The 22,147-nt window shown below is 34.6% G+C and overlaps 3 protein-coding genes across 3 annotated transcripts; 2 read left to right on the top strand and 1 right to left on the bottom strand.

Moving 5' to 3' along the window:
- Positions 1-616: 616 nt before the first annotated feature.
- LOC127941605 (sialidase-3-like) lies at positions 617-4,067 on the bottom strand. Its single transcript, XM_052536867.1, has 3 exons — positions 4,005-4,067; positions 3,455-3,687; positions 617-2,884 (listed from the first exon to the last, which is right to left on the bottom strand). The coding sequence occupies exons 2-3, from the start codon at positions 3,683-3,685 to the stop codon at positions 1,907-1,909; spliced, it is 1,209 nt and encodes a 402-aa protein (XP_052392827.1). The 5' UTR covers positions 3,686-3,687; positions 4,005-4,067; the 3' UTR covers positions 617-1,906.
- Positions 4,068-4,314: 247 nt separating this feature from the next.
- xrra1 (X-ray radiation resistance associated 1) lies at positions 4,315-9,797 on the top strand. Its single transcript, XM_052536851.1, has 18 exons — positions 4,315-4,397; positions 4,546-4,679; positions 4,969-5,123; positions 5,233-5,304; positions 5,411-5,483; positions 5,598-5,695; positions 5,814-5,962; positions 6,160-6,264; positions 7,121-7,266; positions 7,357-7,403; positions 7,523-7,654; positions 7,755-7,848; positions 7,920-8,038; positions 8,127-8,399; positions 8,499-8,658; positions 8,754-8,869; positions 8,963-9,068; positions 9,503-9,797. The coding sequence occupies exons 2-18, from the start codon at positions 4,586-4,588 to the stop codon at positions 9,658-9,660; spliced, it is 2,097 nt and encodes a 698-aa protein (XP_052392811.1). The 5' UTR covers positions 4,315-4,397; positions 4,546-4,585; the 3' UTR covers positions 9,661-9,797.
- A 539-nt stretch (positions 9,798-10,336) lies between these two features.
- LOC127941602 (chordin-like protein 2) lies at positions 10,337-16,626 on the top strand. The gene is made up of 11 exons (XM_052536852.1): positions 10,337-10,520; positions 11,386-11,498; positions 11,701-11,794; positions 11,900-12,045; positions 12,364-12,457; positions 12,611-12,675; positions 13,417-13,585; positions 13,678-13,866; positions 13,948-14,124; positions 14,687-14,779; positions 15,746-16,626. The coding sequence occupies exons 1-11, from the start codon at positions 10,403-10,405 to the stop codon at positions 15,877-15,879; spliced, it is 1,392 nt and encodes a 463-aa protein (XP_052392812.1). The 5' UTR covers positions 10,337-10,402; the 3' UTR covers positions 15,880-16,626.
- The last annotated feature ends 5,521 nt before the right edge of the window (positions 16,627-22,147 follow it).

Here is a 22,147-nt window from a genome sequence, read left to right as displayed (position 1 = left end):
GGTTACAGTGCTGACAGTTTAAGATCGCCGCCTACTGACAAACATAAGCAAATATAAACTGATAAAAACAGGATAATTCCTTTTAGAATTCACATCTTGAATTTATGCACAAATACATTTTAATATTATAGCCTATGTTAGTACATACATACATGTATATACATGTAAAACAACACACACACACACACACATATATATATATATATATATATATAACTATAGTAACTAAAGTACTCTCAGTACACTTCATTAATTCTGTCTATTATGACCTTGTCATCAAAAGTCACACTTATGGAGAGTTTTATAACAATAGTATAAATTAGTATTATCTGGATGCTGATTATTCCCATGTAACACAATCAGTCAATTTTGATTAAAAGCATGACCAGACTAAAATTAATCATACCGGAAGTTTTAATGACAGTATTGTAAAAGTGTTCCACAGTGCTCTCCTGGACTACTTGTAATGAAAACCTAAAATTCTATTTAAAATAAAACACCAAAAATAGTGGCAAACACTACACTAATGATAGTACATGTATAAATGTCAAGCATAGTAGCTTTTGCACCACGAGCCAGTAAAAGGTAATAAAGACAATACCTCAAAAAAAAAAAATTGATTATAACATTTTTACAGTGCAACTAAGAACAAAATAAAATCAAAAAGTCTACACAATCAGAGGTTAAAAGCAAAGAGTCTACATGACATATAAATGAGCAGTGACATACAAAGTCCTACTATTAAGGTCAACAAGCATATACCGTATTTTCCAGACTATAAGTCACACTTTTTTTCATAGTTTGGCTGGTCCTGCGACTTATAGTCAGGTGCGACTTATTTATCAAAATTAATTTGACATGAACCGAGAGAAATGAACCAAGAGACAACATTACCGTCTCCAGCCGCGAGAGGGCGCTCTATGCTGCTCAGTGCTCCTGTAGTCTACACTGAAGACATAGAGCGCCCTCTCGTGGCTGTAGACGGTAATGTGTTCTCTTGGTTCTTGGTTCTAAATAAATGCAACTTACAGTCCAGTGCAACTTTTATATGTTTTTTCCCTCATCATGACGTATTTTTGGACTGACGCGACTTATACTCAGGTGCGACTTATAGTCCGAAAAATACGGGTAGTAGGAATTTTCTTACTATAAATGAACAAATACTGGGTAAAGCATTCCTTACATATTGTATAACGGTTTCATCATTTCAAGAGATGCAGTAAATTCACCTCAGATAAATTTATCCGAATTCAATATAAAGCTTTCTCTCCTGTTTAATCTGTCAGAAAGATGCCAATCTAACCCAAAAGCAAACATTAAAGGTATAGTTCACACAAAAATTGAAATTAGCAGAAAAAGTACTCACCCTTGACCTCAAGATTTAGATGAACTTGTTTCTTTATTGCAACAGATTTGGAGAAATTTAGAATTACATCAATCATTCACCAATGGATCCTCTGCAGTGAATACGTAGGTGCCGTCAGAATAAGAGTCCAACTAGCTGATAAGAGCATTCAAATATTTATTTAGAATCGGATTTGTGCACATTTCTCTTATGATTCAGTCAAAATGACTGAAGTTAAAAACATCTTAATAAGGAATTCGTTTATTACAAACACAGCTTTTTGGTTCACAAAATGTTAACTGATGGATTGGTGTCATGTGGATTTGTGATATTTTTATCAGCTGTTTGAATTCTCATTTTGATGGCACCCATTCACTGCAGAGGATTCATTGGTGAGCAAGTGATAGAATGCAGTTTTTTTTTTTTTCAAATCTGTTCCGACAAAGTAACAAATTAATCCACATCTTGGATGGCCCGAGGATGAGTACACTTTAAGCCAACATATATTTTGGGATGAACTATTCCTTTAAAAGATCCCACAGTAAGTACTCTTTTATCATTTCAAGAGCACATTAAATCGCTGAGTTTAAATTCCACGAAGGCTATTTCCTCAATCTCACTTTTCTCTCCACACTCCATGAGGCAGGCAAATTGCTCCCCACACTGTGTTAAATCTGAATATCCACTGGGACCCTTATGGACGATCCATGGTCGGCCCCAACCGGATGTTTTTAAGGGAGATTTATTCAAGTAAACTCCAAGATCCTTCCTTTTCTTTTTATTAGTTGGATGGGAATAGAGTAACCACGTTTTGGTGTCTGACTGTATCAAGCAGTCATTTGGGTTCTTCTCCGCTTCATCTGATGGCTCGGGCACAGGGAAGCTCAACACACTACCCTGGCAGCCACGATAGGGCTCCACGAGTTTCTGAGCAACATGAGGGTTGTCAAAATGTGTCCCACTGCTCGCACTTAAAGCTTCCACTCTGTAGCCATGTGTACTACGGGCGTTGCAGTACAAATGACTCTTATCAGCGTGGTCTATGATCTCAGCCATCTCACATTCGCAGGATTCCATTGGAATTTTTTCTCCCATCTGCCAAGTGATACCGCAGTCATTACTATAGAACGATAGAGCATGAGGCTTGACTTTGAATTGATTAAAGAGCATTAAATTAAAGGGACAACACCTACAATGTATGTAATAAACATAAGCTGGAATGATAAGTCTTCCACTTTTCATCTGAATACCATGTCCTGGTCCAACTGCAAAAGTAGCCCAGTTGCAAATGTCATCTCCAATAACACTATTTGTTAAATCTGTTGACTGGCTCCAGTTTTGGCCATAGTCTGTACTAGTGACATAACACAGCCGTGCTTGGTTTCTACCCGTAGAAATCTGGTCATACTCTGAGGCATTGCCCAATATGCAGACAAAGAACAGATAGATGGTTTTGGATTTCCTCTCATAGACTGGACAAGGATTCATGGTGCGATGATCCGGCAAACATGCAGAAGAGAGTGTTTGGGCAGGAGACCACTGAAAACAATGACAATTCATTCAGTTGTGTATAATTGTAGAAATATAACATTTCAATCTATTGTGAAAGTTTGTGGGTGGTAAGATTTGTAAAAGTGTTTTTGATGTTTCTATGCTCACCAAGGCTGCATTTATTTGATTAAAAAATAAGTAAATCATCATCATTTAAAATAATGGCTTTCCAATCCAATTCATTCCTGTGATGGCAAAGCTGAATTTCCATTACTTTTGTGTCACACGATCCTTCAGAAATTACTCTAACATGCTGATGTGGTGTGCAAGAAACATGTTCTATTATTATCAGTTGAAAAGCATTGCTTTATATTTTTTATGGAACCACTATATGTATTGTTTTCAGAATGAATAAAATGTTCAAAAGAGCAACAATAATTTGAAATAAAAAAGGCTTTACTGTCACTTTCGATTAATTGAATGCATTCATGCTAAATAAAATAATTAATTTCTTAAAAAAAAAAACAATAGAACTGACCCCTAACTTTTAAAACTGTGGTGTATATTGTAAAATATTGATAAATGCATGAAAATATATATGATATATTGAAAAATTACTTTAAGGGATCCATTTTGTAGTGATCCTCTCCTCATGACCAACACCTTTGCATCACTGTCACATGGAGTGCTGCGCTCTTCAGCAAAGGCAAGGAAAGTCTGACCATCACTGATGTATATTAGAGCAGGAATTCTGTATGTTTTACCATCCTTCTGTTGGAATAATGCTGTTCGTGCAGGCAGGGCTAGCTGGGCTTCTGGGTGGCTTTTTGTCGCCATGCTGTCAATCATTCCTAGATAAACAAGTAGGTAAACATATGTGGGTAATGACTATATATATGAATATATATATATATATATATATATATATATATATATATATATATATATATATATATATATATATATATATATATATATATATATATAATTCATTTAAAAGTCCTGATCCCACATGGTATTTATTAAGACAAGACATAAATAGTAAAAGTATACGAGGTTGATAATATCCTTTTTAACTATAGATATTAAAGCGAAAACTGACGTACATACGATCTGTTCACCTTCCATATATTGCATGTTAGTATCAAACCGTTAAAATATACATTACTGTGTGATGCAGCTTCCCGTCCACAGCTTTCTCTCACACTGCAGTGCAGACAGCCAGCGCAGCCAGCCGAGAAAGACGAAGGAAAGCGGAAACTAACTTGGTGTATTGTGGGAAATGTAGTTCGAGACGAACAGGGACGCTGTAAACTTATTTCATTCACTTGTATTAATTGATCTGTAACTTATTTTTTTATTTTATTTTTTAACTTAATTTATCATTTTCAAATTATGAATTATAAAAAGTAAATAAAAAGTAAACGAACTAAATTTACAATATCGCTTAACTACGGTTGCTAGGATACCATGCAAGACAGACTTCATGTCCTTTTTGTACAAGTATTCGAGACATGTATGGTGGTGCACAGTAGGAGAGGCGCAATGTTTCCTAGTTAGGGTAAGTTACTTTTCTAGAGTTTCAAAGTAGCCTACTTATTCTTAACATTTGTGGTTAACGGTTTGTTTGGTAACGTTTGGCCTAACGTCATGTGTTTTTATTCTGTATTGTAAGTTAATTGTTCACAACCTCATGTTATCTAATCTAGGAGGTACGTTAACGTTAAACGTAACGGCTCATCTAAAGAAATGACAGGACTGGGGATTTACAAACTGGACAATGGACAAAGTTACCCTTCAAACTGTTTCCCAATAAGATCATTTTTTCATTCAAGAAATGAAGGTAATTATTATTTCTGTGAAGACAAAGTCACATGATCCTTCAGAAATCATTCTAATATCAAGGAACATTTCTTATTATTATCAATGTTGAAAATAGTTGTTTATTAATAGTTGTATATTATTACTTAATATTTTTGTTTCCTCGCCATTAATTCCTTCTGAATTAAAGTAATGTTTTCTTTAAACAATCTTACTGATTATTGTAGAAAACATGCCTTAGAATGCTGAACATTTATAAGAAATAAAGTTGTAATTGTTAAACAGTCCACTGTGATATTTATTTTTTAAAGGGGCCGGACACTGGCTTGTAGCAAACAGAAATACTTTGGAAGAGAGGACATCGAAAAGGAAAAACATTTCAGGATCAGGTTTTGAAGTGCACTCTAGGAAACATGAAAAGAGACAACCAGAGAATGCTAGCAACTGTTTAGATGCACAGCTTATTGTAAGAATGCATTAATTCATTCATTGGTTTAAAATGTGACCTGGATGTTCAATTTCTCTTTCAATATCCTCTATTGAACATACATGCAAACACTTCCACAATATTTCAGCTTACACGGTGTTGTGTGGACAAGCCCTCAGACCTCTGTTCTGTTAACATCAGCAGCCAGCATTTGCAAACGGTAAGCCCTGTATCAAAAACATTGTTTAAAGTTACCTTGTTAGATTAGACCATGTTTAAGTCGCATCTGCCATTACATCACAGGGGGATTTTTCTTTTTTAAACAGGTCAGACTTGAGAGTTTGGAACAATTTGATAACGTCGCATACATAAATGCGTCTGACAACCATTTAACTTTAGGTAATTAAAGTTTAAAATTTTGTACATTTAATATATATTGAATATATATTCACATTTCTAGTGTAACAGAAATTGTACGCATACAACATATATTATTATATATTTTGTTTCTAGAACCCTTTGTCAGGTTTCCTGCTTTGAGGGAATTGGATCTGTCACTGAACAATCTCCATAATTTAGAGATTCATGCTGAAGACTTCCAGAAATTGGAGGTGAGTTTTCTTGAATACTGCGGCTGTGATCATATTTTTGCTCTTGAGGGCTTGAAACAGATGTCACTTAGAATATTGTGATGATCAAAGAAGCTGGACTTTATTCGTTTTCTTTCAGGTGTTGGATTTATCCTTCAATAACTTAACAGGAGAAAGCATAATAAATCTAGGCCTGTTGCCACGTCTGAAGGTGCTCCATCTGACTGGAAACCGGCTGCAGATGCTTCCACTCAACATGGCTGGACCTTGTACCTACTCTGGAGAAAAGTAAATGTTTGCTAATCTAGTTACTTCATAGACTTTATCTAGGTAGCATATGTTTTTGGAAATACTATGCTTAGTCTTTATTTAAAAGCATTGACTATTAAGTCACAAGATAAAGTGTAGAATCCATAGTCCATAGTTTTCACTAAAGTTTTGAATGTCTGTAATCTCTATCATATGTAAAGTTCTTATTTCAACAGCACAAGACAGGGTGTCTTGCTATTTCAAACTCTGGAGGTATTGATGCTTGATGACAACAAATTATTTTCTCCGGGAGTGTTTATGAGCCTTGCTAACTTAAAGAGGTTAGTAAGCTTTTTGTAAAGAAATCGCTCTGCCATTTCCAAAATGTTAAAATGAATTTCAGTCATGTAAAATAAAAGTGACATTTAATGCATAGTCCTGAGTAGTTATGCATTGCATATCACAGGTGCTTAAAGTAAAACCTTTTTCATAAACACCAGATGTATTTATTTATTTGTTTGTTTGTGCAGGAATTATTTTTTACAACAACAACAATAATAATAATAATTTTTTTTGAATGCAATAATACTTTGTCGAAATAGCTATGTTATTTAGCACAAAATTAATTATGGGGATGAGCCATAGCACAACATTTGATACTTTTTTTATTCAAAGAGCTGCACATTACATTGTATCGATCATGAAGGCCATCTTTAAAATGCATGAATAAAAACAATGTTTCAATAATCCTAATTTTTGCACAAAATATCAGTGCTGTCATTACAATCAGTTATGAATAACTAGGTGGTATCAAGTCACGTTTATTTAATTCTTCTTGGTATAGACTGCCCTCTTGAGGCACAGCCATAAAATGTTATTTTATTAGTGTAGCCCAAGGAAATTACTGGTGTTGTAAACATTTATATGTAGTGATTAGATGGCCCGGTTTTGTTTAAAAACATGTGAAGTTATAAATTATAAACTGTTAGGTAGAAACTGTTAGCCTGAATGCACTGTAAGTTGCTTTGGATAAAAGTTTCTGCTAAATGCATAAATGTAATGTAAAATGTAAATAAAAAATAAGGCAATATAAACTCAGATTTTTTTATTATTATTATTATTTTAAGAAACTGTGTCATTCTTTCATTCTCTGTTAAAGAATTTAGTTTTTCTAACTTTAATCTATTTTGCATTTAGGCTTCGTCATCTAAACTTACAAGGAAATGACATCTCAGGAGTCCCATTCTTAGAAAAAGTGGCAACATTACAAGATGCCCAGACAGAAATTACGCCACAGAGCATCGGACAGAATGTGGCCACAGTGAATGACACGAGGACAAAGTGTTAGTATGTTTATTTTTAAAGAATAAGAATATTTTAGGTCAGAAAACGAATTGTTTTGTGTTTATTTATTCACTTTCTCTGCCAGATAGACCCTGAAATCACGACGAGCCAGCAAAAACCAGAAAAAAAATTGAAAGTAGGACCGGCTCTCTAATTTGTTTAATTTCCTGTTTACATGCGTCATACCAATTTGTTGTTTTCAATTTATTCGAGATATTTATCAGCATTTTACAATCTAACTTCCATCTCAAATAGGAGGACGAATCACGTTTCGAAATGCATTCTGGTGCCCTACAATACCGTCATGAGAGACAGGAGGACGGATGCGCTCTGGGTCTCTGTCTTCCTTTTCCAGAACTTCGTCATCTTAATTTGGCCAACAATGAGGTCTGTGTATTGCCTTCTGGCTGTTAAAAAGCATTTGATCTGCTACAAACATAGACAGCTGAATGAAGTCATCGAGCTATTTGACACTTCTTTCCTCTAGATAGCTGAGGAAGAGGCATTGTTGCCCGTGGCATTGTTTCCAAAGCTCAGTGAGCTTGTTATTCACTCAAACCCCTTGACAACACAGAGGAGCGGTAAGCTCACACATCCTCAAGCAGCCTCATTTTTAGTGCATTAAATCAACATTCTTTGTTTTTTACCACAGGTGATCCACCAATGCTGACCTGTTTTCTTCAAGACAAGCTTGGTATTAAGATAACACGCAAGAAAACAACTGATCTGATTAAGCGACATATCGTACTCCCTGTCGATCCTAAAAGAAAGGTATTACAAATACAAGTTTGTATTTAGCACTTAATATTTTTAAAGTAAATCCTTTCAGAAACGGTATGCCTTCTATCTAAATTTTCAGGTGAAATCTACAGTTCCATATGTACATGTACCAAAATTTCCTTCGATGACAGCAAATCAACATGCTACAGAAATGCTCTGCTCCAAGAAATGTACTGGACAAGATAACCCTCCACCCTTGGAGTATGGGTTAACTCAAGTATTTGGCTTCTCGTCTCAAACAAGCATTGATGGCGAGGAAGACACTGACATAGACCAGGAGCAGTTTGACTTGACGAGTGCAGACATATCCTTTGAGATGAATCAAAATGCAGAGCCTTTCTTTGTGACAGAGGTAATTTTATTGCACCTAGAAACTAAGAGTCTAAAAATCAAGACTTGTATGATATGTATGTTTGAAAACTTTTTATTGATTTATTTTTTAATTTTCCAGATTAATGGCTTAAATGAATCTGAATACCAAGAAGATCCAGATGGTGAAAGGGAAACCGAACTGGAGATGAAAAAAGGCGGCAAAGCATGTCCAGAAAAACTGATTGGTTATGAAATCTTACTTGACGACACATCTGAGCCAGAACTGCCTGAGCTTTCTGGTATGAATTATCCTGAACTCTGTTGTTGACCTCTTGCTTTGTTTGAATCCGTGCCGCTCGTTTGTTCGTCTTGTCATTGACTTCTCCCGATGCAGGAATTCAGCAAGCTGTTAGTGTTTTGGAGCACATGCTCAAGAACCTGCTTGTGTATAGAGATTCGAAAGCAAATCTTGACCTTCCACAGAAGCCGTACACCGAAAGAGAGAAAAAGGTCAGAGGTCATTCATCAGCTATGTACTGTGCATTTAAGCATGTAAACCCAACATCTATTATTAATAACATGATAGAAACATTCTTTTCACAGATTAAAAATTTGCCACCTTTGGGACCAAAGAAGTCAAAGGGAAAACAAGTTGAGGAACTTCTCGACCAAATAAAGGAGGCAAAAACAATAATCAAAGTTCCCTTAGGTAACAGATACTTTGTCATTTTATAGTAGGATTTGAAATATACCAAAACACTTATTTTTTTAAATGACAAAACTAGCCTAGTGATGCAGCAGGAAATACAGTATTTTTCAATTGAACAGCAAATAAATTTAATCATCAACTAGCGCAAACTAGCATGTTTTACAGGTCAACTAACAAGCACACTGCAAAGATGTTATAGCAATTGTTCAGCACAGTTTACTTTGAAATGCTGTGTTTGGCTCTGCAGCTGTTCCTCTATTATTTCAACACTTAACAGATTGCTAGTGTTTTGGACTGAATGGACTGATTGTAGATATGCCATCGGGAAACCTCCAAACTACTATTCAAACTAATATGAATAAATATTTCTGATATTAATCACATCATTTGTCATATAATGGTTAAAAACTCAACTTTATATATTCTCTATCCAGATAGTGTACTCGAAGGAGGGAATGGTATTTGTAAGAGAGAATATGAGGAAGCATTGACGCTACTGAAGGACATGAAAAGGAAGTACAGGACGGCCCATCTGAAAAGAGTGGAACAAGCAGCACAGATTAAGGATGAGATGATGCGTAATCTAAACTAGCAGGTGCTTTACTCTCTGCATTTTCTCTCTCTGAGTTTGTTTTGGTTTTCAATAAAACAATATTAAGATATTGGAGAGATGGTGAAAATTTGTTTGATGTTTGCGTTGATTACAAATAAAATTGAGTTTGCAATACATTTATTGACATCATGTACTATGAATTTTGTAAAAATATTTTATTATTATTGTTTTTATATGACAACAGGCTGTTACTTTTGGGTGCCTTGACAATTAAATATATGATGTTTTTTGGTCAGCTTGGGGAACAAATGTTAAAAAAGTGTACTTAAATAAAAAACTAAATGCTTTTATTATTTATTACATAAAATAGCTCTTATTAAATAAACATATCAGCATAATATCAAATGTAATGTGCTTAAATCCATATCCTGACACTGTGCAGCAGTTCAAATGTTATTAAGAATTAATAACGTGCTCAATTAATATTTATTTTACTATTGTCAATATTAATATTAAATATTTTTTATTTATTATATAAAATATTTGACTAAAAAGCTGAATATTATCAGATTTGACGCGAATTTTCTCATGACTGATTATTTATTTAATTTTTTCGTGTAAAGTTTCTAAAAAATATTTTTGTACAACACAACGAGCAAGTGGATTTTCCTGTAGGAGGCGCTTTAGATAAAAACCTAGAAGCGCTACAGAAACTCCCCCTACTTGCAGTAGTCCGACCGTCGTAGCTGTGAAGTGGGGAGAAGTTTAAGACAAATCCTGCATGTCCACAGTTTCCTGGAACATGAAGAAAAGAATGACCTACTTGAAACATCTTTTCATTTTGGTCACAATGCGATGCTTCGTTCAGTGTGAAACAGAGGCAATACGACCAGGAAAAAGTAAGTGACTCAATCAAGAATATGATATTGGTAAATGGGCATCACACTTCGATGCATCATTCTGCCAGCGATACGACTGCATTGAAATTGCTGAGTGATGAGGTTATACAGTATAATACAAATTAATTTATAACGAAGCTAAAATGTTTTAAAGTCATTAAAACGGATGTCATTTCGTGAAAAAGTGTATTTTGTATTCTCTACATTAATATGTGCAAAGAGCGATATTATTATTATTATTTTATTAAGACATCAACAAAATTCCGTACGTTAACAGTATTTTATTTATTTATTTAGTCCTTTTTTTCCTGACAAGAATGCCTTTTCCCAGCCATATTTGCTAATAATGTTGTAATTAGTCTCCCATACTATATTTGTAGGTTTTAGTGGACAAAACATTTTATTAAAAAGTCTTAAAAATATGTCTCCAGGTTATTCTTCAAATATTTTACAATCACAAGCCTCCATGTACAATTCAGTATGAAACTCAGATAATGACATCATCATCCTCCTATGAAGATTTTGATCACTTTACCACTGATCTGGTTTGTTAGTTTTTTTTTGTTTTTTTGTAGTAAAAAGTTTAGTGTCATCTTTTAGTGGCATGACCTTGGGAAATGGCTAAATAAACTGTAAAACTGTTAATCCTGTTTTATATTTAGAATTAGATGCTATTCTTGAAAATCAGATGATTATATGTTTGTGTTTAAACAAATAAACTATTTAAACTGAAAAGAGATGACATCACTGAATTCAATAATGAACTGCCTTTAACTGTCATTTTGCATTATTGCAGTTGCTTTGACGCAATGTATTTTGTTTAAAGCGCTCTATAAATAAAGGCTACTTGACTTGTTGCATGCAGTGTCAGGTGTTTCCTGCACTTTTAAAGAGAAGATGTACAGACCAGGAGATAGCTGGCATCCCTATCTGGAGCCCTTTGGATTCATGTTCTGCATGCGCTGTACTTGCGCAGAAGTACGTATCCAACTTCCAAGTCAAAATAATGACTTTTTTATTATTATTATTATTTTTTACCTAAAGGATACAGGTGATCATTACATGAATCATTTCCTATACAGTTTATATGCATGCATCTAGGCTGATGCACATGTCAGATCCACATGCAATGTATAATGTGTCAATGTTTCTGTCTACTTTCATGTGGGTGTATGAATAGTTTGGTCATGTGAAATGCAACAGCATCAAATGCCCTGTTCTGCGATGTGAAAATCCAGTGACTAACTCACAGCATTGTTGCCCTCGTTGTGCAGGTAAAACATCACACTTTTCCAGGTCCCAGTGTTTATGTGAATTAATATGCATGATTCTAATGCATTCTTATTTGAAACATCTAATGCCTATTCTCATAATCACAGATGAGCAGAGAACTCCTGCTGGACTACGGGCACCCATTAAAACCTGTAGGTATAATGGAAGCATTTACCAAACAGGGGAAATATTTGAAAACCATGAGCTCTTCCCATCCCGTCAGTCGAACCAGTGCACCATGTGTACTTGCTCTGTAAGTTTTTTTTTTCATTGTTGCTTTCACCATAGTGCATCATCGAACATTGGACTCTAACCTCAAACAGTTAAAAAAAATCATCTACAGTATATTGTTTTGAAAGATGTGTCAGTGCTAGCAATACCAAAATCATGGGTTCCATTTATACCTCAAATGCAATGTAAGTTGTTCTGGATAAAAGCCTTTGTCTTCTATAACAAAGTCAGTAATCCTTGCTTTGCCCCGTGTTGTCAGGCATTGATGTTGAAATGCTGATTTTAATCATTATGTCAATTTCTCATTTTTAATATTCTTTGTTTTTCTTTTTTTTTTAAGAATGGAAATATATTCTGTGCATTGAAAACCTGTCAGCCCATTACATGCTCCTCACCAGTGTCAGTCCCGGATACTTGCTGCTTAGTGTGCAAAGGTGAGAATATATGTGCAACTTAGAATATTGTTGGTGTAAATGCTACTGAGATTTATTAATTTTAGACTTAAGTTGGATGCTACAAGCTGTATTCATGTTTAATTCCACCCCTGAGTGTGGAATGAAATAACATTGTCTCCTTTGAATAAACAGAAAGTGCAATTGATATCAATTCTGCATCATTTGAGGATGGGGGACAACAACTGAACAGAGGAGTTGTATGTATTTTCTTTTTTCAGGGTGGTCACTGTACTCTTTAACCCTGTATCAGATATCTCTAAATTATCAATATGATCAAAACTTGATCAAAATCTGACTTATTTCACATCTACAGTCTACTACATGCCTTCAGTGATCCGACTGATAGTTTATAGTTTTTGTTTTTTTAGAAAGTAAAAGGTCTTTTAGTGTAACTCTAAAAGACCCTTCAGGTTGTGGTACACGTCTTTTTTCTGTGAATTTTCTACTGATTTTTATAATGTAAATGTAAGAATTACTTTTATATTGTTAGTAATATTTAAAGAGGAACAACTACTGGGCTGTAGCAACTTTACTTAAATATAAATTATAAAATTAATTATAAATTATAAATTTAATAATAAATATTTTTTTTAAATGCATTGAATATAATACATAAGGGTTTTGAGAACCATTCATTTGTATCTTTCAATGATTTTTATTTTGCATTGCATTATATGTTTTGCCCCCACATAAAAACTACAGAGCTTTGATCTTAAAACTATCAAGCATTTAAATATCTTAATAATACATATATTATTGGGAAATATATTGTGACAACTGATATTTATAAGCATATTTTAAATAGTCTAATATATATATTATTTAGAAAATCAGGGTTCATAGGGTTAAAAATAAAATGTATTTTTATTGTTTCATTTATGCAACTCTATGTTGGTCCAGAGTTACAATATTTGTTTTTATATGTCCTGAAAAACAAGAGGCATTCTGTGGATCAGTGTGCTGCAGAGCAGGTTAGTGGCCGCTCACTTAGGACCACTCCATCCACACTGCGGGGGTCTCCCAGAGGCCTCAACCTGCAGACACTACACCTCAAAGGAGCTGCCGAAACTACTGTTAAAATTCTTCTACAGCGCAAACATCAGAGAGGTAGACTGTAATGCGCCACTCTTTCCAAATCAAGAATTGCATAGAAAGTCATATCCTGTCAAAGTAACGTCGGGTTTCTGACTTTGTCTAAGCTTGTGTGTACAGTGGCAAGACCTATTCTCATGGTGACGTTTGGCACCCAGTGCTGGGGAAGGTCTTGGAGTGTATCCTGTGCACCTGCAGGGACGGCCTGCAAGAATGCAGGCGCATCACGTGCCCCAACCAGTATCCATGCCAACATCCCATAAAGATAGAGGGGAAATGCTGTAAGATTTGTCCAGGTAGGCGTATCAGGGCTATTATATTTTTAATGATTTAAACTTCATGTTTTATCAGTGTGTTTCTTTTAACTTGGTACCCAGAGCTCAAAGCAGAGAGCAACATGACAGAGTGCTACTTTACTCAGGACAATAACAGTCTCCTGGTGTATAAAGTTGAACCTCCATCAGCTGCTCAGTCAGAAGATAAAGTACGGATGATTGCCATCGAGAGACAAGGAGCCACGGAAGTCGAGGTGCAAGTCTGGAAATCTGTTGAAGGTGATTTAAGCAAGTTAAAATGTAGAGCAGAACAACTTATTGTTGGAGGCCAATAAAAGGGAGAAAAATTATTTTACTTTACTTGATTTTCTTCCAAATTCTTAGTCACTGACCTAGATAGGCAGTTTTGTAAATCTTTGTCGGTTCTCAGCTGCAAGATAAGGTTGTGAATTATTGCTGTATGCCACTGGAATTATGTTTTTTGTAACACTTTACAATAAGGTTCTGTTTGTTACATTTTTTTAAACTACTTTAGTTAAAATGAACTAACAATGAAAAATTCTTGAAAGCATTTATTCATCTTAATGTTAATTTCGACATTTCTTAATATATTATTAAAATCAAAGAAGTGTGTTAATATTAATGAATAGACCTCACCTAACATGAACTAACAACCAACAACTGTATTTTTTTTATATAAAGAAGAATAAATGCTGTCACAAACGTAATGCTCATTGTTATTTAATGCTAGTTTATGTATTAACTAATGGGACCTTATTGTGAAGTGTTAACCATGTTTTTTATTTCTGTGTTTCCTTAATTTGTCTTCAAATCTTTGCAGGGGTTTTGCATCTGATGGAGACAGGTGACGTTCAGAAGAAAGACCTCATAGAGCATCCGGAAAATTACATCTTACTGACTACATTAGATGAGGGTATGCTTCATTGTTTTAATTTCACCAAATTAATTTTGTGTGAGTTTGCAATCACTGCTCAGAAAGTCATAGCATTTAAACCTCCAACTGTGTATTTTGATAGTTAAAATTGAGTTTTTTGGTAAATAAAACGAAAACGTATTGCTCTCCTTGTAGGTCAACCTATAGTATGTTTTAAATAGCCCCGAAAACTGAGATTCTAGGTATGAAACTAAATATTTGAGCTCAGAGTAGTTACAGCTGCCAGGTTATATGAAATGGTGGAGGACACCAAAGGAAATAGAATGTCTAACATGTAAATTAAAGAAAATTTTTCAGCAAGTCACTTCTAATGCAGTTTGTGTGCATTGGCTGTCTTTCAACTTAAATGCTGCACAGATTTACTTCTGTTTCTCAGCGCACACTAAAGCAATTTTTAATGAAAATAAAAGTAAGAATCGTGAATTATTAACTCAGAATTGCGAGATATAATACAGACTTTTTTGTTTCTGCTATGGAATTAAAAAATAAAATCAGTTGCAATTTTTTATCTCACAATTCTGACATTTATTCCCATAATTCTGAGTTTATCTCACCTGATTTAGATTACTTTATTTGTTCTCAGTCTGCAAAAAAAATAAAAAATCAGAATTTGTGAGATAAAACCCAGAATTTAGAATTTTGCCTCAAAAATCTAATTTTACACAATGCTGACTTTATATCCTGCAGTTCTGACTTCTTTATCAGAATTGTGAGATATAAACTCAGAATTGCAAAAAAAAGTTAAAATTCTGATATAAAAGTTGCTATTACCTTTTTTTTTTTTTTTTTTTTTTTTTAATCCCATGGCGTAAAGAAGCTTCCATATGATTCAGATGCAACTTTCAGTGTAAACACACAAAGCATAATGCATTTGACAAGTGCTTCACCTTTACCAACAAATTTTTTCCCGGTTTGGACTGTCCTTTCCTTTTTGTGTTTACACAGAAACTTGGAGAAAATTCAAAGAAGAAGAGGACAAGCAGAAAGATTTGAGTAAGATTAGGAGCTGTGAAGACGGGATCAAGGAAGTGGTGAAGTACTTAAACCCTGAACAGCTGGACAGCCTTTGCACTTCTTAGTCTCCTCCCCGCTCCTAACACTGTGCCATCTCAGTCTGAAACACATTTTATTACCAGAAGAACACACACACCCACACTCACACAATCTACAAAACCAGATGCTGGCAGCAGGTAGTCTAAAGATCTGCTTTATTACTAGGAGTCAGTTTAGCGCAAGTCTTTATGAGTTTGACATCCCAGAATTCTTTCTGAGACCTGTTTTTTTTTTTTTTTTGAGGCCTTGAGGTCAATCAATTTTCTTGCATTGTTGAAAAATGCATGTTTGATAAGAAGTGAATAAATGTATGCTATTTGGCCAGAATTATAAGGAATAAAGATTTCAAAGCAGTGATCATCATTATTAAAGAAAATGATGTATGTAATTTTAGCAAGCTTCCACTGTATGTACATAAGAGGGAAAAAAAGGAAGATGTAGACAGCTTATTGGCCAGAATGCTTTTATAAAGTTGATGTAGGCCACATATTTTTCTACTGTTCTTAGATATATGCCACTCATAATGAATATGTAATATGGATAAACTAAAAATACACTATTTATTGTAAAGTCAAAGTAGCCATCATCATTTCACTTCATCACTTCATTAGAATATTTTTTCTGCCTATCTTCTAGGCAGAAAATGTTTTGCATTGTAATGTATGTTGCGTGTATATTGATCTGGTTATGCATAACACATATGCACTTAAAATTATGAAAAACATATTGGGCTGATGTCCTGGCTAACCAATATAAAGTCCTATTGAAAGATATTGTATTGTATTGTATTTTTTTTTGAATGTTCTTGTTTTCAAAAGATATTATGGTATGGAAACCCATTTCTGCCAAAAATAAAAAAGGTGATTGCAGTTTTTTATCTCAGAATTCTGAGCTTACATCTCGCAATTCAGTTTCTTCTGCAATGGAGTAAAAAGTTAATTGTGATCTTTTATCTCACAATTCTGACTTGTCTTCTCTGAATTACAAAATCACAATTTCACGATATAAACTCGTAATTGCTAGTTAACATCTTGCAATTCTGATTTTATTTCTCGCAATTCTTAAAGAAAACAATTCAGAATTGTGACGTGAAGTCAGAATTAACTTTTTTTTTATTAAAGGTGGAAACGGGCTTCCATATTATGGCCTAATGCAGTAAGTGTAAAAGAATCATAGGTTCTTTGCTGTAAATGTAGATAATGTTGGGTTTTGCAGGCTTTTAGTTATCAAACATCCATATAATAAAGAAGGTCATTAGTTCACATGATCATTGATACTAATGAGAAACTTTTTATAATGTTGTAAATGAGAAGCAGAAATGATGGGATGTTTACTTTGAGCTGGAACGAACAATCCTTTGCGGCATACGTTAGTCATCATGATGGGCTCCTGACATCGTTTGTTCTTCAGTCTTGTTAATCACAATGAACCGAGACGGGCCACCGAACTCAGATTGGGGCAGTTCAGGGAGTTGTGACTAATATCCTCTGTCTCCAGATCCCAAAAGCCCACTTTCCTCTTCTGTCACAATGAGTCATTGTGCTGGCCGCACACAAAGTGCCAGACGGTGCTGTTCATCTCTCACTGAAGGCCTGACAAAATATTTTGAAACAGAAGCCCCTCAGTTGCAGACCTTAATAGTCACACAATGAAGCTGTGAATTATTTCCACTGGCTGTTGGATCTAACAGTTTCTGGCATTTTGTTCTCTTTGAACAGCTTTGGAGGGAGACAAAGGAGATTTTACAGTGTGCTCATATTTCAGCTTCTCTCTTTTGTGTATGTTAGTTTAAGGGGATGGTCGGACATCCCGTTTGATCCGTACGCAGGCCACTGATTCAAAAAAAGAGCCCTTTGTAACAATGAGAATCTTCTGATTTGATATGTCTGTGTTGATCTGATGGAGTCTGAAATGGTTTCAGCTCCATGGAGTTCGACACTTGTGAATTCTATTTTTTAACGTAGTTCTTTTGGCACCTTTGCTTTGGCTAAAGGTTTTGAATTTCCAATAAATAGCATTCAGCTATGCATGCTTAGTCTTGGCTCTGGCAATCTGAACAGCTGGGGGCAGTCACTGGGTATAAATCAGGTGAATGGGTCAGTTCTCTGTGTGAGTGTTCCTGCTCAGCATTTCTTTCCATTGTTGCATGTAAAAGTGTAAATGGAGTTGCGTTTTGTATCACTGTGATGTTCGGCAGCTATTTAAAAGCCAGCTAGTGCGATTTACCTTAATACACTTGTCTGAGAAATTCTATGTTGTAGCGCATCCTAAATAAGGGCAGGTAATAAAACCAGACAAATATGCACTAGTGGACAAAGTATGCTTGAGTAAAAGTACAGATATCCTAATAAAATACTACTCAGTAGACCTTTTCAGTTTACTGTATGAAAAAAGTTGTTTTTGTACATTTAAATACTCCATCCTACAAAAATTAACATTTGTGCATGAAGACGTTGAATATGTATTGATCTGCAAAAAAGCAAACTTTTTATTTTATTACCAAAAAGCAAAACATTAAAATTCAGTATTTAAAAATGTAAATTTAAGTTACTAATAATTAATCAGTAAAAAATTTAATAAATAAATAATAATATAGTATTTAAAATTAAGAAAGAAAATGCATGTAAATGTGTGGTGAAAATAGTATAAACTTACAGTTTTAAAACAGACATCACATGGGGCAAATAGCTAAGATTTTAACAAGAATGCAGTGCAAACATACTACTTTTATATTATCTATAATTGTTACAGCAGCAGGGTAAATGCATGGGGATTATTTTGTGTTATTTTAATTTTATTCATAGTTTTGACCTTTTCATGCACATTTTGAGTCATGAACAGGTGAATTGTAACTGGATGCTCGCTCTGACTGGATCATGGAATCTTTTGAGTTGTTGACTTGAGAACAGCTACGATCGGATCTGCCCAAATGAATCATTCAATGGTATTTTAAACCAGGTTAATTAAAAATAATCAGTTTGTTTGTGAGTTGGAAATTGCTATTGCATCTCAGTTTGTTCAAATCTAGTCGAGTTAAAGGAATGAGATTATTCTTTGAAATGCAATGAAGTATGCAGCGAAGTAAAAGTCTCCCAAAATCAAAAATAGATCAATAAAGAACAGGTGCTTTAAAATTACACTGAAGTTCAGTAACAAAAGAAAAATACTACCTTTACTGTCCACCACTCGAATATGTAGCGTTTCTGCCTCTGAACTGCTGCTCTGCACGCCGCCTGGAGATTCAGTCTCTAAGCAACTGAAACAAAACTCAAAGGGAGCTAAACTGGGTTCAGCTAATTAACTCTGATGGATTGGTTAGCTTTCGTAGCTGATTAAGGTGTTCATGTAACCTGTGAATTAATGTGCCATCCAAATACTTTCTGAAATCTGCACTTTTTTTGCACTCCCCACCCCCTTCTTACTTGAGTTGGCCCTGATCATTTCAGCCAAAGATCTGAATCACGCTAAGCGAGCACTGAGCAGTCTGTCATGAACAATCCAGTCATGAATCGGCCTTTCCAGATCCCTACTGGGAATGGTAAGGACACCACTACATTGTCTATTAATTAAAAATGAATGTCATCATAATCATTTACTCACCCTTGTGTTGTTCCAAACCTGTATGTGTTCTTTTTTTCTTTTCTTTTCGTAGAATAAGAATGGAAATATTTTGAAGAATGTCCATGTTGCTCTTTTGAGAGTTTTATGCCTTGAAAACCTTTATGTTTTATGGTCATCATTCACTTTCATTGTATGGAAAAGAGCAGCTTGGATGCTACTATAAACATCCCCTTTCATATTTCACATTAGAAAGTCATGCGTTTCTAAAAACATGGTGACAGAATTTTCATTTTTGAGTGAACTATCCCTTTACTGAAACTCTTTGTATAGTGTATATGGTGAAAGTTCTGCCAAAATTAAAGTAGTATTAATAAAACAAAAATTTACTCCTAAAAAACACTAATTTAAGTGGGAACAGCCTGCACAGCCTTTACCATGGAAAACAGTAATTAAGCCACGTCATATGGCCAGTTAACTAATATGACAGGATGATGAATGATGATGTGAAGTGCTTTAGCGATAACCAGGGCTTGTATTTATGCCATGTTTAGCACATGTGTAGTGTTTCAGTGCATTCAGTGACATTTGTAAAGAGATCACAGGCTCCATTTGGTAATCAGAGTCGGAAAAATACAAATTTGTGCTTGATTTCAACAAGACAAGTCCAGATGTGAGGCACCCCACACCCTTAAAATAACCCCAAAGAAATCAAATCCCAGAAAGGTGATGCGTGCGCTGCCTTTTCCAATCATGTCCTGCATATTTTCCTGTTTTGACAAAGAACAGTGGTTCTTCAGCCAAATGCAGTTATATCATCCTGTCAGGCAAGTGTGTGTAAAAATCTGCTTTCAATTAATACACACACTGATTTATTCTTTAAAAGCTCTGCATGAGAACAGTGAGGGGGATAAAAAAAATAAATCACTTATCAAATATTGAGGTTATTGCTGTTTGATGTACTTTGTTGGCATTGATCTAAAAAGCGAGACACTCTCATGCCCGCAAGCTCTGCCCGACTTAAAAGGCATCTTCAGAGATGCAGATTTTCTGTATTAATTGTTTTACACTTAATGTACCTTTATGAGGGACTGTACACATTTCAAAAGGAACTTAAAATTGACAAACATCTTGAGTTCAAGTACTTGCTTAATGGATTATTTCAACCACAAACAGGATCGATGTGTTATGTGTTAATTAAAATGTGAATATTCAGCGGAATAGTGTTTGTCACATTTGTGAGTTAGGAATAACAGAATTGGCAAACTTGTAGGCTGAACCACCTAAAGCCCTTCTGATTTTGTCAGGTGTGTATTTTTTCATGAGCAGAACAGTCAGTGGAACAAAATTTGAAGCACTAAAACAATATTTCATGATTTTACGGAGTGCCCGAGGCCAGTTTGAATTGAATAATGTGGGGTTACTTGATATATTTGGAAAATGCCTATAGATTTATTCCACCTGGGCTGAAAAATACATTCCACCTCTGAGCTATTCAAGAACAATCTAATTGAAATCCTATGGTGACCAAAAGCATAAAATCACATGGATGGACAGAACAAGATAGAGAGAAGTGAAGAGCTGTGTTCCAAAAATGGATGTGTTAAATAATGATTCTTGCCACAAAGAATATTTTTTTCTTTCTCTTTAATGGAAAATAAACCTTCTTATGGAAGCTCATTAGTGGAATTAAAAAATATATAAATAAAGTTTCTCAGACTTGCAAAATATAAACTAAGAATTGTGATATATACACTCAGAATTCTGAAATAAAAGTCAGATTTGTGAGATGTAAACTCAGATTTTGTACTTTTTTCTTGCTAAAAAAAGAAATTATGATTTTATATTTTAAAATGTTTCATACTCTAGATTTAATACTGTCACATGGAATTGATGTTGATGGTGTTAAAATTATGCAGCCAAGTGATGATATCTCAGATCATTATTTAGCTTTGTGCAAAGTTCATATAGATAAAACTATAAATTCTACTTCTTGTTTCAAGTATGGTAGAACCATCACTTCTACCACAAAATACTTTTTTGTAAGTAATCTTCCTGATATATCCAAATTCCCGTATCCAGCGTATCCAGAACCTCAGAACAACTTAATGATGTAACAGAAACTATGGACTCTCTCTTTTCTAGCATTTTAAATACAGTTGCTCCTTTATGCTTAAGGAAGATTAAGGAAAACACTGTGGTATAATGAGGATACTCGCACCCTAAAGAGAGCAGCCTGGAAAATGGAGCTGGAGGAAAACAAACCTAGAGGTATTTCTTATTGCTAAATTCTGAAAAAAAAAAAAATCAGAGGTGTTAATTATAGGACCTAAAAACTCTGCATGTAATAACCTAGAACACTGTCTAAGACATGATGACTGCTATGTCAATTCTTCGTCATCAGTTAGGAACCTAGGTTTGCTATTGATAGCAATATTTCCTTAGAAAGCCACATTTTCCCAATTATATCTAAAATACGACCTATGCCCTCAATGTCAAATGCGGAAATGTTAATCCATGCATTTATGACCTCAAGGTCAGATTATTGTAATGCTTTATTGAGTGGTGGTTCTGCATGCTTAATGAACAAACTCCAGCTGGTTCAAAATGCAGCAGCTAGAGTTCTTATTAGAACCAGGATGTATGACCATAATAGCCCGGTTCTGTCAACACTGCACTGGCTCCCTATTAAACATTGTATAGATTACTTATACAATTCAGGGCTTTACTTACTTA

The sequence above is a fragment of the Carassius gibelio genome, chromosome A21, assembly GCF_023724105.1.
Source record: "Carassius gibelio isolate Cgi1373 ecotype wild population from Czech Republic chromosome A21, carGib1.2-hapl.c, whole genome shotgun sequence".
In the NCBI taxonomy this organism is placed as follows: domain Eukaryota; kingdom Metazoa; phylum Chordata; class Actinopteri; order Cypriniformes; family Cyprinidae; genus Carassius; species Carassius gibelio.
Note: the sequence above shows the minus strand (reverse complement) of the source record. Positions and strands in the feature narration are given on the sequence as shown.

Bases quoted from the DNA above. Each gene is read 5' to 3' on its own strand.
- xrra1 (XM_052536851.1), top strand. From the start codon at position 4,586: ATGACAGGACTGGGGATTTACAAACTGGACAATGGACAAAGTTACCCT. The intron at 4,680-4,968 runs GTAATTATTATT...TATTTTTTAAAG, and splicing joins TTTTCATTCAAGAAATGAAG to GGGCCGGACACTGGCTTGTA. The intron at 5,963-6,159 runs GTAAATGTTTGC...TTATTTCAACAG, and splicing joins TGTACCTACTCTGGAGAAAA to CACAAGACAGGGTGTCTTGC.
- LOC127941605 (XM_052536867.1), bottom strand. From the start codon at position 3,685: ATGATTGACAGCATGGCGACAAAAAGCCACCCAGAAGCCCAGCTAGCC. The intron at 2,885-3,454 runs GTAATTTTTCAA...CATTGTTTTCAG, and splicing joins TACAAAATGGATCCCTTAAA to TGGTCTCCTGCCCAAACACT.
- LOC127941602 (XM_052536852.1), top strand. From the start codon at position 10,403: ATGTCCACAGTTTCCTGGAACATGAAGAAAAGAATGACCTACTTGAAA. The intron at 11,499-11,700 runs GTACGTATCCAA...GTGTATGAATAG, and splicing joins TGCGCTGTACTTGCGCAGAA to TTTGGTCATGTGAAATGCAA. The intron at 13,867-13,947 runs GTAGGCGTATCA...CTTGGTACCCAG, and splicing joins ATGCTGTAAGATTTGTCCAG to AGCTCAAAGCAGAGAGCAAC.